General features: G+C 42.0%; 1 protein-coding gene across 2 annotated transcripts; it reads right to left on the bottom strand.

Annotated features, from left to right (window-relative positions):
• Window positions 1-103: 103 nt before the first annotated feature.
• LOC145897874 (uncharacterized) lies at window positions 104-18,755 on the bottom strand. 2 transcript variants are annotated; one of them, XM_082986331.1, is made up of 21 exons: window positions 18,544-18,755; window positions 17,936-18,096; window positions 16,524-16,786; window positions 16,295-16,394; window positions 15,373-15,489; window positions 14,160-14,274; window positions 13,474-13,636; window positions 12,814-12,911; window positions 11,852-12,125; window positions 11,296-11,461; window positions 11,075-11,152; window positions 9,713-9,916; window positions 9,164-9,295; window positions 8,880-8,986; window positions 8,615-8,816; window positions 7,975-8,136; window positions 5,479-7,478; window positions 4,010-5,174; window positions 3,622-3,768; window positions 1,610-3,412; window positions 104-740 (listed from the first exon to the last, which is right to left on the bottom strand). In XM_082986331.1, the coding sequence occupies exons 1-21, from the start codon at window positions 18,641-18,643 to the stop codon at window positions 555-557; spliced, it is 7,743 nt and encodes a 2,580-aa protein (XP_082842457.1). In that variant the 5' UTR covers window positions 18,644-18,755; the 3' UTR covers window positions 104-554. The 2 variants fall into 2 exon arrangements, with proteins under 2 accessions (XP_082842457.1, XP_082842462.1); XM_082986336.1 differs by having other exon boundaries at window positions 563-740; window positions 1,642-3,412.
• Between the last annotated feature and the right edge of the window lie 209 nt (window positions 18,756-18,964).

An 18,964-nucleotide genomic window follows, 5' to 3' on the forward strand; every position in this document is an offset into this window, starting at 1 on the left:
GCAAGAGCAACGGCATTGTCTGTTTGGTTCATCCCTGATACTGTGCTTCAATGGCCACAAATCTGGCATTATAATTTCAGGGCACACGTGAAAGGATCGAGTTTATTTTCAAGGAGAGACAATTCAGACTTAGGGAGTAGAATTGGAACGAATCACAAAAATACTGTGTTTAGTGGCAGGTCGATGGGTAGGTAAAAAAAACTGAGAAAGCACACTTGCAAAAAAATAGGGGGGGAATCGTCAAACACTGCACGCGCGAGGTATGCAAAAAAAGTAGAGACGGTTGGAAAACCACCAACATACCTTGTTGCTCACCAGGGAAAGCACCGTATTGGTTTGCTACCAGCATTCCACGCAGCAGTTCAATTGCTTCGATAAAAAAGTTCGAAAAAAGGTGCAATTTCAGTGATACAAAAGTTCAGCTTTAAACGAGGGTCGTCATAGAAAAAGGGAATTGTTGGCGACAGGGGTTCGGGTACAAAAAGTAAACGCACGCACCAGCAACAAGAATAAATGTACAAAAAATAACGAAAATCCAATGAGAAATCGGTAATTCACACGGTTGTTTGTTTACGGTTCGGATCGTGCTTTGCACAATCTTCGTTGCGCAATCTCGCCTCCAGCTGTTTGGGGGTCGGTCGGTAGTTGAAGGGCGCCACCTCCTGGACGACCACGCGACGACGCGGCGAGAAAAGGTGATTTACATCATCCGGATTTGCTCTTGCCGAGTTTTCGACTTCCTGTGACGTTACAAAGGGATGTTTTAAGTTGTTCAAAGTTGAGGAAAAGGAACATACAACCTCAGCGAGGGTTGAGGCGCATAGAAAACCTATTGCTTATTTTTTATCACTTAAGTGCAGTGGCGGTGTAGAATAAATGGGCGATCAGGAGGCGCTGAGAAACATTTTATAGAAGTCGATGGTTCCTAACATTTCCTGGCATATGCCACAGATTTTTTGGCGCCCAATATCGACAAACCAATGAGCCGCCGACATAAATTCTGCAGTCAGTCTTTCTATCCGATTTTAGGTGAGGGTATATGTCATAATAAAAAGTTGTGATCTCGATATGACATCGCATTAACAACAAACCTTGTGGTGAAAATTGACCATTGTGGGGCCCTGAAAGTGGCAAATGGCACCTTAGTGTGCCGCGGCACCCCGCTAGGGAACAATTGACACAAGTTATATTTTTTGCATCAGACTCGTCAATCGCATTAATGTTGCCCTCAAAGGCGATGGCCGATTTTGAAAAACCGTTGCCCATGCACATTTGACTTGTACAGAAAAACCAACATATGTTTTCGTAATATCAAAACCTCACCGTAAGGAGGTGACCAGTCTCTTCACCGCCAAAAGTGGAGAAGTTTACATGAAATTTTACGGACAGATGAAAGAACGCCACGACGGATCGAGCACAACATATAACGTGACCAAAATGTTGTTTGTGAAATACGATACAAACAGCAGTTAAAAAATATTGAACATTTGGTAAACGGACGCATTTTACGCTTGACTGACCACATGCTGAAGGCAAATTTCCTGGCTTAACGAGCTGTAAATGTTGGATTGAAACAATGTTAATGGGAACAATCATGCGTTTACAATACCTCCATCAAGGCTCGTGCTCTTGATATCTGACCTGGAGAAGCGATCCCTCGCGTGCTCTTGTGCGCCCTCTCGCCGCAACTCCACGTCGCCACCGACGTCTGTGATCCGAGACGGGATTTGGGGATTTTTCCGCTACGGCGATGATCCACCGACGCCGAAGTGGCTGACGAGCTCGACTCCGCACTAATTTTGCGGTCCTGGGTCTTTTTGGCGCCGCCTTCGGGGGTGGGCGTGCGCCGCCAAGACGAATTACCCGCAGCGCGCGGTTGCGATGGAGGGGATTTCCCCACTATGATACGGTTGCGTGGCGAGGGTGACTTGGGGACGTGTTGGGAGGGGCGGATGGTTCTCTCGGTGGGATAGATGCTCTTGCAGGGCGTCGTGTTCTTGAAATAATCTTCCTCCTCGTCGCGACCACCGCCGGGTCGATCCGCGCCACTGTTGCTGCTTGAGAGCGAGAGACTGGAAGCCTGACTGCTGCTACTTCCCAGCACTAAAGATGTGGAAGGTTGCTGGCGGATGGCGTCGGCACTTTTCGACTTTGGCGGTTCCTTGGTGATCACCGGGGTCTTGGGGTCGCGCTTTTTGTTCTTCGTCCAAGTTCCAGAATCGAAACACTGGCGGCCGCTTCCTCCGCTCACATCTTTGGACGCTGAGACTTTGGTCGGCTGTCGCTTCTTTCCGGGGGATGGTTTTTGTTGGGGGTGACTTTTTGTTTCCTCGCTGGGGGAGAGCAACTTTTTGAGACCTCGCCAGACGTTCGAACTTTTACTAGTAGTGTCGTTGCCTTTCTTCGTACTCTGCTTTCCTATCGCACTTTCCCCCTTCTTTGGCTTCTTGCCAGTGTTCCTGACCGTCTGCATCAGAACTGGACTCGGCTCATCTTGTATGAAAGTTCCCTGCTTGATAAGAACAGGTCGTGCGCCGCCAATAGTCACAGGCACAACTTGGGCCATTTGGCCGTCGTGTTGGGCCACCACTAGCTCGCCGCGGGCCGCAATTGACGCCAGGCCGCTCCACATGGCCGAGTTTATGCCTTTTACAGGAGGATAGAGTTGGGTGACGCTGCTGTGGTATCCGGTGTGGGCGCTTCGTGAGCGCACAGCCTTTCGTACTAAGTCAGGATTGGTGATTTTGGAGTGAGCGGAGGAGGCCGTCTTTCGCCTTTGCCGTCCCGGCGAAACCTCTGTTAGTTTTCCTGTGGATGCAGACTGTGGCATGTGGCGGGATCGGGCTGGATGGCACTTGTTACACGGGCTTTTGCTGTTCCGACTCCGACTGTGGGAGTCTCGGCACTGGTTGCTGGAAGAGCTAGTCGAGGCGCTGTCTTTCAACCCAAAACGTAGGTTTTCGCGCGGTTTCCCGGTAATGGGACTGCGGTAGATTTTCTTCCCGCCCTTAACAACACTCTTCCTCCCCTCAGAAGCGACGTCGGCTCCCCCCGCGGGACTTTTGGTGATTTTCGGTCTGGCCTTTTTCTTCGCTTTCATCAGACTCGCGGCGTCCACGCCTATTGAGATCGAGCCCTCGGAATTGAGAGACTCGTCGGGGGATTCCTGTCTATCCAGGCGGTAATAACTGTCGCCAGTGAGGGTATTTCCCGCCGATGAAACTGTGAACGCTGCGCTGATTGGATCGGCTGGCGAAAGGCTTGCGAGAGATAGAGGACTAATGTCGGTGATGGGACGATGGCTGTTATTGGTGTTCGCTCTCTGAGGTTGCTTGTCACTTGGACGTGAGGTGTAGTCCCATGGCGCCCCCTGGGGGGCTGGGACAGTCTGCTGGTAGAGTGTCAACTGGTTCTGTTGAAGCGAAACGTTTTATTAAGTTGAAAATTCTGTAAATTAGTAAGTAGGCGATTATGTTTTTAAGACATGCGGGTTAAAACCGATAGAATAAATTATTTTCCGTAAGGCCATTATCCAATTTCACCAGTAACGTTATTTGTAACACTTTTGGAATTTGGCTGCACAAAAGTAACGTTGGTTTATAGGTTTTTCAGGAGACTTACAGGAGGAATGGCAGCCGCGGGATCTCGTCTGGCGACAGGCATGGCCGAAGAAATGCAGTCTTTCAAAAGATTGTCGTCGTCGTCCGAATCGATGTCAATTGAACTTAGTGAGCTGTTGCCGGATAAATTCAGTGGAGTGTCCTCAATCTGCATGAAATAAACATTTGTATGTAATCAATCCCTGCCATTAAATTAATTGATTTATTGCGCTGCTGTTTTCTCGCCGTATAAGACGGACGGAGTGTGTTGTGAATACAATCTACGTTTGATGTAGCTTACTCTACAAAATTTTAGCTTAAAATACTTTTTTACAAACTCGAGACAGGCTTTAAACTAATCACGATTGAAAAACTGTTGTAAAAGAATAAATCACAGATTTTGCAACCACCTTGTAACATAGCGGTCGGTCCCTAGGTGCGGTTCGCTCCTCTCCGTAATGTCGTGAAGGATCAGGGACCACCTGCACCTCTTCTGCTGCCTCCTCAAATGCTTCCTCGAAAAAATCAAGTTCAGCGGGCTGCTCTTTTACACCATCTACCGGCAGCTTTGGTGCAGACGCTGCCGGCGCTTGGTGGCCTGATTGAGGTTTGCACGGAGTAATTTTGGTGTCGCTGTCAACGGTTAATGCACTGAAGTTGGTGAATGCACCCACCGAACCTTCGACGTGGAACCGCTTGATCTCGTCACCGACCGGAAGTGACGTCACATATCCAGCGCGTGACGTAGCAGTGTCAACTGTAAGGCACTGAATTTGCTTGTCCAAGTCTTCCAATATTTCCTTGCTCTTATTGTCACCGGCTCGTGGTTCAGATGTCTCAGTCGTCTTGATGTTGACCTTCTTGTCGCTTTCAACCATCACCGTTTCTTCCCTTTTTTCGATTACTTCAAGGGTGGAGTCCGTTTGAGGGGCGTTCTTTCGCCGCTCCGCAATTTTACGTTGGAGGGCGCCAAACTCACACGAATCAGGGCCGGAGTCCATTGTCAAGTTGCTAAGCGACGTACAACGTGACATATCCACAGGCGTGCCTTCCACGGCGTAACTCATTGGTCCATTTTGATGCAAAAATGCCTGAACTTTCGCTTGATTAGAAGGCAGTTGATCCTGAGGCCCTCTTTGTGACGTCACAGGCTCATGGTTTTGTTTCTCGTTGGCTTTGAGATGTTTCTTCACGCTGTACGTTTCGTTCAGTGTTTCAACAGTCTGAATTACTTCGCGCCCGCTAGGCCGATTGTCCGCGTCTTGTTGATTGACATCGGCGGAACTTCTCATTGTTGCGGGATTCGAACCTCCAGGTTCCGGCGAGGAGCAAACGTCTTCGCCCATCTTACTGTCTATGTACTGAACGATGCCCATACCGTTTAGCTTGCTGTCTGCTGCAGCAATGGTTTCTTTAACGTTGAACGAGCGCACGGGTTTGACAGGGACTGGCTTGGCGGCAGGTAAAGGTTTGGGTGTGGGTGTCGGTGCGGGTGTGGTTGCTTTTTTTGTATTCGTTTTTTCTTTTGTGCGACTGGATTGTTGACTACGAGTCGATCTGCTGCTTAGCGATTTCCTGCGAAGAAAATGGCTGCATTACGAATGGCTGCAAAATTTACGTTTTCGTTTACTTTGAAATAACGACACAGGAAATATGATATGCTGATTGCTGACGGGTAGCGTCCGCACTTTTATACAAGAAATACGATTGAAAGGCCAAAAGTGCAAAAGAAACATATTTAAAAGAAAAGCAGTTCTATTAGCTTATGACGTCACTAAGTGTCGATAATATGACACAAACCGCGGACCACAACGTCAACCTATTGTCGAATTCACATCACATACATGTAATGTACAATCTACTAGCCAGAAAACCTTACTTTTTCGACGGCTTACGAAGCTCGTTGTTGATGCATTCCATCAACAAATCCTCATCATCTGACATGGCGTCGCCAAGTGAACTGGAGTCGTCATCTTCCAGGATATCCTTCACATCCTGCTGCTCTGGTGACCCCGAATCCGAAACAGAGGACTTCGATTCTCCGCTTGATCCTTCCATCACTGCGGTAACGCGATCGCCATTGGAAGTTATAGGAGCGTTTGGTATCGAGGCGCCAGTGGCCGAGGAACGACTGGTGAAGGAATTGCGATTGGGACTCCGTCCTCCCCGAATAAACCCGTCATTGTGGTCACGGAGGGCGCTGATCTCGCTCAGCGAAGCCATAGAAATCGTACCCTCGTTTGTAAAATGCTTGATTTCGTCGTTGGTTGGCAGAGACGTGGTGTACCCGGCTTGTTTAATGGCACGACGACCGACTTTATCCAAAACCGCATCTTTCTTCTCTTCCGTTTCTTCCTCATCCTCGGGAGCCTCCTTGGCCGTCGGGAGTGTTTGAACGTTGCCCAGCGGCGCCACTTTCTCATTGTCGATCGTGAGACCGCTGAACGCGGTCATCTCGGACATCGCAGGCTCGTCGGAAAACAGTTTCATCTCGTCGCTAGGTGGCAGCGTCACCATGTAACCAACGCGTTTGACAGAGTCGGCAACGGCCTTCTGGCGTTCGGCAGCAGTGTGATCAACTGACGAAGATGCGGGAAGTTGCAACGGCGGATGGATAGCCGGTGTTTTTGCTTGTCTGTTCGAGGCCTCGTGAATGTTCGTCAACGATCGTTGGCGACTGACCGGCATCGATTGGCCTGGACTGTCCGGCAGATCGCTTTCACTCGCCCAACCACTAACCAGACGTGACCCGGGGTCGCTTGCCACCTCACTGTGGGGGGACGGCGGGTCCTCACTTAACAACGACGGGGAGCTTTGTCGACTGAACATCATCGGGGTCTCGTTGTAAATGGGAGTTCGCGACGGTAAAATTAACTGACCCGGGGTCATGAGGCCCGAATTGAGCTCGAATTTATCGACATCTTCGTCATTCTCGTCACACGGGTCTTGTTTCGCGCCATCGTGCGTCCCCACTTCCGGATTCTGCATTTTGTTGTCGGATTGAGCTTCATCCGAACGTCCAGTAAGGTCATGGGACGGTTCGTACACCCGCTGCTCGTACGAGTCGTTTATGTGACGATAGACCTCGTTTTCCTCGGCGTAGCGAGCTCCAAAGTTAGTAGGCGTCTCCTCGGGTGCGTACATATCATCGTCAGCCAGCAAAACCGTTTCGTTAGCCGAGAAACCGACTTTCGGAGTAACTTTTGTTGACTTGGTGGTGTTGGGCATGTGCAGAGGGGCGGTCTTCGGCAATGACGATGTCATGACTGTTTGGGGTTTGTTGGGGGCTTGGTGGAAAGATCGATTGGGGTAAACATCAGTACGGGGGCTTTGGGGGGCAGGGGTCCGACTCATGTCGTCCGTGAACTTGAGACTGTAATCAACCGGCACGTCGTCGTCGTCCAGCATCTCAAACTCCTCATCAACGTGTCGCAACTTCTCCTCCAAGTCACCCGGCATCCTCGGAGGACTTAAAACACTGGGGTTAATTTCCAAACCCCGTGGTGCCTGCGGGGCCCCCGATTGGCCCCATGTCCGTGACGGCTTGGGCGCCATTGTGTTGAGGGCTGTGGTGGGGCGGGGCAAACTTGCATGCAGCACATTGCTGTGTTGTTCGGAAACTCTGGCGTGCGAACTCATGTCTATAGGGAAGGTGGAGTAGGGGGTTGCAGAGTGCAACATGCGGGAATCCACCGACTGGGGAAAGGTGTTTCCCCCAGATTTGGGGTGGTAAATACCCACGTCGTTGGGATGGGCGCCCCAGGCCTGGGTGGGCCAATGCGGGTCGGGTTGGGAGTGGGGAATGCTCCCCAGACTCCCGGAGTGAAATATCCCCGGATGTTGGGAGCCACGGGGTTTCGGACTCTGGTTCGCGTTGCCCTGGAAACGACAAAGAAATGATATTTCTACCAATAGCACAGCTGAAATGTCCAAATAATAATAACACAAATAATACAAACCGCGTTCTCACTGTGTTATACTGTGCAAAATAATAACGAATCGATTTTGTTTAAAAAATGCAACGAAAATCTTGGGGTTTAAGCTTTGAATCGTTATACACAGTGAGCTTTAAATCGCGATTGTTGCTACAGCAATTCGGGGTTGGATCCCGTAGGGGGCGATTAAGGTGATCATCACTCCCCAAGAACATGTTATAACACTAAAAAACGCTTCAGCGGCAGACAAAAAGGTTGACATAAAATTGTGATTCGTTTGTTACAAAAGAGTTAACTCAGGCGCACATCGCCATCAATTTGTTGTAACAAGTAGTGGGTCTTAATCCGCTCCAACAAGAAATTTTTCTGTATCCGCCGCTGCATAAACTTCACTGCAAACACATGTAAAATAGCAGAGCAAAACTACAAATTACTCCTACCATTAAACTATCTCGCTGTATCTGCGTGTGACTGGAAGGCTGCGCGTAATTCGAACGACCAACGTGACGAGGAGAGAAGTTGACGTCACAAGACTCTGAGTAGCCCTGCGCCGATGACGTCACCATCTTTAGCTCGGCTTCCATCTGCTTTAACTTTCTTGCCTGCGGTAATAAAGTATTTGCTTATGTTTATGTGGAGTGCAACAAACACTACATCGGTGTTTGAACAAAGTTCTGGGAACGCATAGTTGTGGAAAATGTCTAATTTTGTGCAGTGCTTAATAGTGGTTATAATATACAAGAAAAACAACGATGGTGAAATAAATTTTGTTTAGAAAATGCAAGACAGTAATTGTCTTGTTTAATTAGACACACACACAGATAGATTTGAAACATCGAAGCAAAATTATTTCAATGAAAAAACAGACTTATACTTTACATGCACAAATAAAAAAGCCAAAAACTTCGAGTTTTTACACCTGCTAACTAAAAGCAATGTAAAGCATTCAAGAGTTACAAAAAATTCCCAACAGAAAGATTGGTGGTAAAAGAGTACGCGCAGGTTACGATTTAACTCCAATTCCTAAAATTCGCGCATTTAATCCACAAAAAAAAATACACAAGCAGCAGAAAACCCCACCTGCAAGCTAGGCATGTCCTCTGACTTCTGTCCTTCCCCAGCCAGTGCAAGAGAAGCCATCGCCTTCTCCGGTTGATTTTGTAGAAGATTTCGGAGAGCCGCCGCACTGCCGTGTGCAATCGCTTCGTGGCGCGAGAGAGCCAACTTCCGGAGTTTACCGATCGCTCCCAAGTCACGCAGGATCTGTTGGTCGGTGACGTCACTGTGGAAACATGAATGCGGGTTGGAAAAATAGGCAGTTTTTGCATCGGGTGTCGTAAATTACCGTGCGGAGAGATTCCATAACGTGCTGCAGGCGTTGCTTACTATAGTGAGACTTGGTGAGGAGAGGAGATGAAGGAGTTGTTGGAGGCAGTGATGCTTTCGCAGTATCTGAGAAATTCACGACTGGTTGGTAAATGCAAATCCTTTGGAAGTGAATGTTGCCACACAAAAACCCCACAAACAGTCAAACCCGTATCATTCTTGTCATGCAATATTAGGCACTGTATGTGTTTAAATTTAGGAAGGCATATTGGGTCATCGTGTTTACTCTGGCGTTAAACAAACCTTGCGATATTCGTCGTTGGCGGCAATCACGTTCGAGATGTTTCTGAGAGCACCGCTCCCACATTCGACAACTTCAGGTCTTTTGGAGGGACTGCGGTAGCTCAGTGTGGACACAAGAAATGAAAGTGCCCCCTGCATGTAGATACACACTGTTGCCGACTCAACAATACACGATAAAAGGTAAAAGGATAAAAAAGGCAAGAGATAACTGCTGTCGCATGACAAAGCACAATCGACACATTGCGAAGGCTCGTACTAGGCGATCTCAGCTACCTTATTTAGATGATTAGGTTCACTGGCATCGCAGCCAAGGCATGGCAGTCAAACTGCGTCAGAGCCACTTTCCCCGACAAGTTTGAGCAAGTAATGAAAAACAAAGCTCCCGGAAAGGTGCTACAATGCCCTGGCTGCTATGCTAGTGAACCGATTAAACCAAAATTTGTATTGAAGATTTGCTCATCAGAAGTTGCAGTGTTCGTGCCAACGCGCATTTTAAAACATGAACATATGACTGCTCGTAAGTTTTGTACGAGATCGCGAAAAACTTGCCTCTATGGAGCAGATGTCGACGCGATTATCGTTGCCGTGACCCGACAAGTTCCAAAGTGCCCCCAGCATACTCTTCAACGTTTCCTCGCGCTTTGCGGACATCACACTGCTCATTAGCGCCCCTACCGACCCTTTCTGACGTAGTAGGTCACGTGCGCCAGGGTCGGCTTGCCATGAGAGGTTTCGCAAGATGCTTGCCATCACCTAAAGGGAAAACGGGTTGTTTCAAGAGCCTGTTGTTGTTGGACGTCTTGGGCTTAAATCCATACAAATGTATGTATTTTGAATTGTAAAGGCAAATGAATAATTAAAAAAAATATATACAAAAATATTTCGGGAAAACACTGCGACGGATAAAAAAAACTTCAGGAAGTACTGACGAGTTAATAGCGGTCTTGCCAAATACTACAACCGCAAACCACTGGAAAAACCGCACATCCAAGACAAACCCGGCAATTTGAAAACTACCTGACCGACGTCACATTGTACAACAGGAAGGGGGAGTGAGGGACGTCTTATGGGCGCTGTCCCCCCACACCAACATGTGGTTAAACACTAAAGTGCGGTTTGACAATTGGCACCTGTTTGGTGTCGGTTTTGGCCAAGAAACCTTCCGTTTTGAGCTAAGTTTGCTACCGCCTGAGGCAGGGGCTACTCGCAAGTCGGATGTTTTTAATTTGCTGAGGTTGGAGTAAGTCTGGACAGAACGTTGCCAAGACAGTGTTACCTAATTTATTTTTAACTTTTCGTACGGCCCAAAGAAGCGGCAAACATTTGTTGGGAAATGTAAGCGCGTGTATTTGCTTCACAAACTTAACTTGTACTTCACATATGCGCATTTTTTGCGGCAGATTAACGTTAACTATACATTTGTCTAAATCATAAATAATTTCTCAGATGTTACCTTTTCAAAACAAAATGCAACGCAAAAAACGCTTTTTCAAATAACAGCGTAGACGAAAATTTTCTTTCAAACTGAGATACTACGATAACTACAGACCGAGGTAAAAGCTTTCGTGCCACGAGCGGAATAACGTTGTGCGTGAAATCAAATTGACAAGTCGGTGGCTGGAGTCTCATTAATAATGCAACGTGTGAGGGGTTGGCATTGATTTTGTAATTACAGAGTTTTCTCGAATGAGAAACGTCAGGCGGTGAAAATATCGACCTTACGCGAATTAAAAACAAAATCGAATGTGAAAAAGGTTAAAAAGGGTAAAAATGCGCTAAAATATTTGTTTTTTCAGTTTGGCATGCAACCCATAGAGCTAATTAAACTACAATAACAAAAATTTTAGGACAAAAACAATATTTATATTTCCTGCAATTACCAAGTAACAAAATTAACATTGGTATATGAACCTGTTGGATTTCTTCAGACTTGTTTTTAAGTTGCTCAATGATAGCTTCCAGAAATCCTTTCATATTTATTAACATCGTCTAAGAAAAAATGTAGTTAGAATCAAGATGATTAAATGTAATTTAAATGCCACAGCATTTCCATGTCATGACTTTCAAAATGAATAACAAGAACAAGCTTTCAAAAATCAATAAAACAAGCACAGGAAAGTTTTTTTGATCACCTTGTTGTTCTGGTCGCCGTAGAGCAAGTTAATCAGGGTGAAACCGATTGGTTTTAAAACACAGTGGTTTTCCATGTTCTGTGCATGCTTTGTCTCTTTGCACGCCAGACAAATTAAAATGAGCAGCTTGGCCATGTAACTTATGCAGTTATAGTGATTGAGAACCCTGCAAGGAACACAAAGCTTCAGAATCTTGACCATGGAAGACCAAATGGATTATTGTTCACAATGTGTTATGCGTGGAACTCGGTTTTGCAAATGTTTTGTGTTAGTGAATATGAAAATATTCTCAATCAAAAATTTTCACATTAGTCAGTTTCAGTTGTCCTCTGACAATCCCATTATGTCAACACTCTTATCAAAGCAAATATTTTTCTGAATTGGTGAATTGGTGTTGTATTGTTCAAGGGAAAGAGCTATGGATAATGCCAGTTGGCTATTAGAAAAACTCCCATTTCACCCCATTAGCATCTTCCATTTATTATTGAAATAAAACCGAAGGAATGGTCATTTTGATAAAGATATTCACAATTAGCTATTTAAGTGTATTACTTACATTCGATCAAACTGATCGTAAGAGAGCTGCATGATTTGTTCCACCGCACGAAGTAAAATTTCAGAAATTTGGACTTCCATTTGTAATTGTCTCAACTTGTGCACTTCTTTACCACCTTTATCAGACAGTGATTTTACACACTCTGCATGGCACTGCAGATAGTTGTGTAAGGACTGGCAATGATTTTCGATTGTGTCCAGGTCGCGTATAATAAGGTGCTGTTTTGGGGGAAGAGGTTGGTGGTGATTCTCTGCTGTCTGAGCAGCATTTATGCCTGAAAAAAGGTGATGGTCAGAACAGTTCCCATTAACCCATAACCACATTAATGAAAATACATGTTTCAATACACTTCATCGGAAAAGTGTCAACAAAAATATGTTATGTATAAGCAATAGAACTAATGTTATTGGCAACTGTTTCTACCTAATAGGTTTTATCAGTGCAGTTTTGTTGATAATTTTAATGATCTTTCCAGCTAAACATATTCAAACATTTTATATTCTGTATGTTGTCATATGATGCCACAGTTAAATATACAACACTACTGCGCGGGCCAATGTAGTGTGTTGTTGTTGTTAAATAAATTGATGCTGAGCCACACATGATGAACTGTAACAAATATTGACACTTTAAAAGCATAAAAATGAATAACAACTGTTTTTCATAAACTATGCGTTTACTAAACTAAATTTTTATACATTAAAACATTCCAACTTGATTTTTATTTAGAGAGCGTCTTCTTGGCAATTTCAAAAATTATACTCATAGTGTGTGATGTAAGTGACAATTGTACAGGTTTCATGTTTCGCTCGTATATATAAAATACAAGTTGCGTGCCATTGGCATTTCTCCTCATTATGCCCCATCTTATTGCTCATAACCTCTCATACCCAAGGCAACATACGCGATTCAAGCCAACATTGTGAAGATACCATCAGACAACAATTATCTATAAATCTTACCGATACGATCTGGTAGAGAAGACACAGAACCTGAGCGATCTTGTCGACGAAACAAATGTGTTGCTGCACTTACTGCAGTCAAAATAGTTTGCGTGCTTCTGTAGAAACATGAAAAGAATTAATGCAAATGCAAAACTATAAAGTCAAGTAAGAGTCTTTTGAGAAATTGGTGGAAAAAGTTTACTCATAGTGTTTTGCAAAAATTTTTTTTTAAAAAAACCATAGCTGCTAACCACAGCAAACAGTTAGGTTGTATCTGACTGCAACAAAAATAACACATGAAGTATTTTTTTTCCACCTTAATGGTAAAATTTTAGTGCTTTTATTATTAATACAATAAAACAGCCAAAAAAATATTTTTTACGTTTTCTCGTGCAACCTTACAATTTCAGAGCGTTCTAGTTGGGGGTTCTGTAGTATTTTTTCAACAACCTGGTGCTTGTGGTGATGGCAAAATATACATTAAAATTACATTTAGTGAAATAACCAGCAAAATATATAGTGTCTACAATTTATTTTTATGCACAGACAGTTATGTTCACCAAACATGAACAGTTACATCCATAAAAATATACCAACTACAATAACATTAATAAACATATTATGACATAATGGAAAATATGCCAAGACTTCTTAGATCCATTTAAAACACTGACATACCTCATAGAAATCTTTTCTCCACATTCGAACAGAGTATGAGCTTGGGAAACGACGTCATCGGGGAGAATTTCAAGGGAACCACATTGACCAGTTTGCATGATCACATCTGCAACTGTTTTGCCGGATCGATGCTGGCTCTTTGATCTCTCGCACAATCCAAAATCTGCAAGAGTCAATTTGAATGCTCATAACAACTACGACGACTTGAATAAACATATAATACACAGCAAATACAAAATATTTTTGTGTTCAAATACAGTGCAGTGAAACATTTCAACATCCTGTTTGACATTCATTGAGAAACACAAAGAAGTCTTGAGTTTGTGTGGCAAACTTAAAATTATTCACACAATTCATTATGTTGTGTTTGACGTCAAAGAAATTGAGATATCGTGTTGGCCATGAACATGAATCACATATTTTGGGTTCCACTTTTGTTGGAAGTCGAGGTCTAGACTGGCAGTTTTCAATAACAAAGATTCTCCCAAGAGAAAAATACAAGTTAGAAACACATCTTTCATTGACACAAAAGAAATTTCACACCCACGTAATGGGACCTAATAATAATACATCACTCTGGCTGGAATTCATTGGAAACAAAAATTAATGTTTCCAAAGTGGCACCAAATCAAATCTGAATGTTGACTTCATCAAGATATGAAAGCAAAAAATATCACCAGACAAACCTTGTGATTGGACTTGTTTTGGTTTGGTCGTCTTTGACACACGATCAATGTAACCATATTGATAGCGGATGTTCTGAATTTCTTGTTCAATTACTTTCAGGCGATGAAGCCAATTCTGCAAAACGTAAATGATAATGTTTTCTCTTCACCTTTACAAAGAAAAATCATTGTTGCATACGTCACAAGCCAGCAGGAACCACACTGACACACCATGAACGAAACAATGGTATAAGATAAGGGCAAGCAAAAAACTCTTTACACAGTGGTTGGGACCTTCCTAAATTTAACTTTAACCAATATATCAAATTAAAGCAGTGGTTGTCAGAGTATTTGCTTTGCTTCTGCTGAGACTTAAATCTGGGATGTACATCACAATGCATTTTTGTTTGTGGTACAATAAGGTGTAATGTGCTTCTGTTGTTTTCAAATGTTTTTTCATTTGTGTGGTCTTGATGTCTGAATTACGTTTGCGGGGAACATATACGAAGTGATATTTATATTGTATAATTAACACCCAAAGGGTCACAGAGTCATAACTTAAGGGACCATACACACTGAACAAATGAAGAGCAATCCCGTCATACAGTGTATAACACAAACGTATAGTAGCAAGCGTGCTTCAGGGTATGCAGGTATTGGATACACAAGGTATGATATCACTACCATGTCATAAAGATAAGGATGAAAGGCTTAAACTTGGGCAACCACTTCCAAAGTGACCTAGATACAAAAACTGATAATCTGACAAAACATCTCTGCATAGCAGCCAATTGAACACAGGCATTTTACAGGAGAACGGTGGGCAATGTTAAAGCGATTGCACTTCACTAATCTCCCTCAAGTAAACACTATTGCGAAGGCTATGCAAGACCAAGGTGGAATTTATGTGTTTATTTTGGCAACACTGCCTACAAATTATCAGTCTCTGCTGGATCAGATTAAGGAATATTTCCAACGCTAGAAAGTTGTGTTGAATGTTAACGTTAAGACAAGCTAATAAAAACTGCAACCATGATCGGTCCATGTAATGTGAAAAACAATTTCAATGAGTTCTTTGTCTGGTAAAAAGCTGGCTTTCCTGATTTATGTGGGGCTAAGATAAATATAAAATTTAACATTTTTTTGTAAATTTACCAACAAACTGAAAAAAATATTTGCTGCCACAAACTTTAAAATATCATGTAGTTGTTAATATTTATGTTATTATCTGTACCTGAACACGTTGTTCCATCATTTCAGGCGTCCCTAGCTTCTGTTTCATGGCCTCCTGAACTTTGTGTATCGCCTGATCTAGTTGTTTTCTCGTAGCAACACTATTCGGAGACATGGTCTGCAGCAAAACACACATATATATATATTTGTTAAAAGTTTGTTGGTACCTTAAACACACCTTTATTCAAGGATTTGTGAGTTAATTTTGAAAATAAACCCCAGACTTATATTTGGTAATTAACATCATGGAGATATTTGGAACACAAGTGCGTCCATCTTCAGTGCAACAAACAGCTGTTAATGTGACTCAGCAATGGCATTTTATTCATCATATGCTACAAGTATTCTCACCTAGTATAAATTTACTCTATTTTGCAGCTTTTCTCATGGGATTTTTGAGAGATATTTGACAAGAAAACCAATGGCAGCAAAATAAAGGGATTTTTTATGGATTTTCTACATGAGAAAAACTTCACTTAAAACCAAACCACTAATAAACCACCAAATTATTCACATTTAAGTCAGAAGAAATAAGAGTTTCATCTCCATCACTAAAAGCCCATTTTAATTTATTTCACACAACACTGGCAAATAATGAATGCATGTCCCATAACCAGAACCAAACAAGAAATCGGCCGATCACACGTTTTTACACTTGTTGTCGACTAAACAAAGGCAATCAAGCATTTAATAGGATTTTTATGTTGTCACAAGATTTGACAATGAATAAAAATTCCTCAGTAGGTAAGTGTAATTGATGGTGTAAGTATTGCTTTCGTTTGTAGCAATTTTGACCAGAATGGTGTGTATAGATTTAAAAGGTGTTTTATTATTCTGTGCCTGTCATAAAATATACAAAATAGACTTCATGATATAAGTTATTGTGACTAAAAAACACATTTGTTTTGTATAAGTTTCCAAACCTTTTCTGATGCAAGAAGGCTTTCATTTAAGTCTTTCAACTGCTTCATGTATTCGTCTTTCGCACATTCCTCTCGTTTCAGCGACTCCAAAAGTAATTCTCTGTCAGGAAAATAAAATTGTACTTAGTAACACGCAGCCAAAAACAAGCCTTCTTGTTATAAACTTTTTATTTTAAATCTTCTACAGAGCCATTATGTGAAGAAAGTCAATATAGAGAGGGTATATTACTTTTGTGAGGTAAGTGATTGCAGTCGTCGGTGAATTTCAGTTGAACCCTCCCTGTGATTAGATGTAGAGGGCAGGTTCACATCAAACAAATTATTTGTGAATGAAGTGTGACAAGGTAATCCATAGTCTTTGTAAGGGGAGAGGGGATTGTGGTACGATGACACACGGTTTGTGACACCAAAGGGAAGAGTTCTTGGCTCCAACTCATTTTGATCAACTTGGGGTTGAGCAGCAATCGAACTTCCTAGTCGAATCACCATTTCCTGAAAAATTAACATGCTGGAAATGAATATTAAGTACATATATACAAAATACTACGATAGTAGGCATCATCAACATCAATAGTTGCCTGGCATATGCTTATAAAGTTTTTTCAAAATGTATGTATATATATACAAAAAAACAGAAACAAGCAAAAACCTTTTTGCATCGTGTTTTTACAAACTGTTTGTTTGCCATGTTTGCAAGGCTATTTTATTCAAATGCAAATAAATACTTTCGACACAAAAACATATTCTTTTGCAAATGTTTTAAGTTAAACAAATTAATCTTACACAACAACATGGAAAAAGTGATTAACGCATTTTTTCCCAAATAACCCATGTGCACAGAAGACTAAGATTGCATGGAGTCTGTGTGTCTGGCTCAAAAATCAATGACAAAAAAACTGGGTCAAGGATGTCTTTTGCACATTTTTTATAAAGTGGTTTAGATTCAGTTCGTTTAAAATGGTTGTTGTGAAAAAAATGCATAAAATAAAATTGAATGAATGAAATGAACAAATTATGTAGTTTAATGCAATTGCCAATTGTTGGGAATTGTCAGTAGTGCCATATGTCACTAAACTCCAAACTACCATCTGCATCAATAATTGATGTTCCGCTGAAACCTGCTCCCAGATATTGATTAGTGTTGCAACCAAATCTTATTTTAGACTTGGTAAAGTTTGGACATACCGGGAAATGTAACTTTGTTTGCAATCTTGTCAAATATGTATGAACCAGCCAATAAAAGCATTTAACTTGTCCAGGTGGTGGCTATTATTTGGCAAAAATCCTATATACATAATTTATACCTTGCAAGTACTTAACAAACACAAGTGCATAAAATATTGAACATCCAGTTGCTTAAAGTTGTCCACTATAAAGTTATAGGTCAACCCATAACAGCTAAACCATGTACAGGCAATTTCCTAATCTAAAATTTTATAAAACTTGATTCAAACCAGTTTTTTCACTCACAACAAAAATTTATTAGAAGAATAATTTAATAACCACCCTGTTTACAACTATAAGGATTGTAATATTTAACTAAAAGCACTTTTTATATAAAAGAAAACATGTAACAGTGCATGCTGTTCAATGATAGTATCATCAGGATCAGAAGTATAAAATTGTTCTTTAAAACCATACCTTTAAATTAGAGGCTTCAGATTCAAGTCTGTTAATTTGTGAAGTGTTATTGGACAGTTCATTTTTCAATGTACTGTTTTCCAGTTTTAGGGTCTTCACTTGTTCAAGTAGTTGATCCAGTTGGGTAATCCCAGCATTCGTCAGAGAGCTATTTCCATTGTCTGCATTATATGTGAAAGTTATTTTTATTACTTGTTTCTTTTTGAACATAAAGCTAGCCAAAACATATTTAATGCTTGAAATATATCCAACTGAAACTAATATATTGCTAACACAATTCAAGCGTGGTTTACAAACTATGCATATATCAATAAATATCCTCATAAAAAAAAAAAAACTAATATATGAGACAAGTATTTTTATAACTTATCACTAACTCACTGAAAAAAAAATGCAGAATGACTAGCCTTCATCAGATTAAGAGTTTGTAATTTGCGTTGAGGATTTTTTCGGCTAACGCCAAATGGATTTTACATGGACGAACAGTTGTTTATCGTGTGTTAATACATTAGCTAATTGTTTTTGCATGAATTGCCAATAAAATTGCCTAGTTTGATAAAGATTATCATGCATATACAAACATCCTAATCTCGGGGACATATTCTTACCATTGACTTCATGGGGGTTTGCCAATCCATTGGTTATGGGCCTCCCAGAAGGCAACATGCTTCGATCGGATGTTTCCTCTGATTCAGGAACAACAACCATGGTTATAAATTAAATGTTACACAAAAACCCAACAAAAAGTGTGTGCCACAATATGTCAGCATGGCACAACACTCAAACGAATGTAACATAAGAACTAACAAGTTTCATCACTTTTTCCTACACAAATCAATAAGAAAAACATTATTATTGAGAAAATACATCCGTCAAGTTCGCCCGACCAAGCGCTGTTTGGTTTAAATAAAGTCATATACCCCTCGTCTTGACTAACAATTTTGAAATACAAGAACACAGCGCAACAGCAAGAACCCAAGATCTAAACACAGTCACATCGCAAACACCAAAGCTCGTATAAAGAGCTTC

The sequence above is a fragment of the Ascidia mentula genome, chromosome 1 (genome assembly GCF_947561715.1).
Source record: "Ascidia mentula chromosome 1, kaAscMent1.1, whole genome shotgun sequence".
Taxonomy (NCBI): domain Eukaryota; kingdom Metazoa; phylum Chordata; class Ascidiacea; order Phlebobranchia; family Ascidiidae; genus Ascidia; species Ascidia mentula.

What these genes read in the sequence shown, in the direction of transcription:
- LOC145897874 (XM_082986331.1), bottom strand. Translation starts at nt 18,643, where the DNA reads ATGGTTGTTGTTCCTGAATCAGAGGAAACATCCGATCGAAGCATGTTG. An exon ending in AAAACAAGTCCAATCACAAG is followed by an intron (nt 13,637 to 14,159) that starts GTTTGTCTGGTG and finishes TGACTCTTGCAG; the next exon opens with ATTTTGGATTGTGCGAGAGA. An exon ending in TACGATCAGTTTGATCGAAT is followed by an intron (nt 11,462 to 11,851) that starts GTAAGTAATACA and finishes TGTTCCTTGCAG; the next exon opens with GGTTCTCAATCACTATAACT.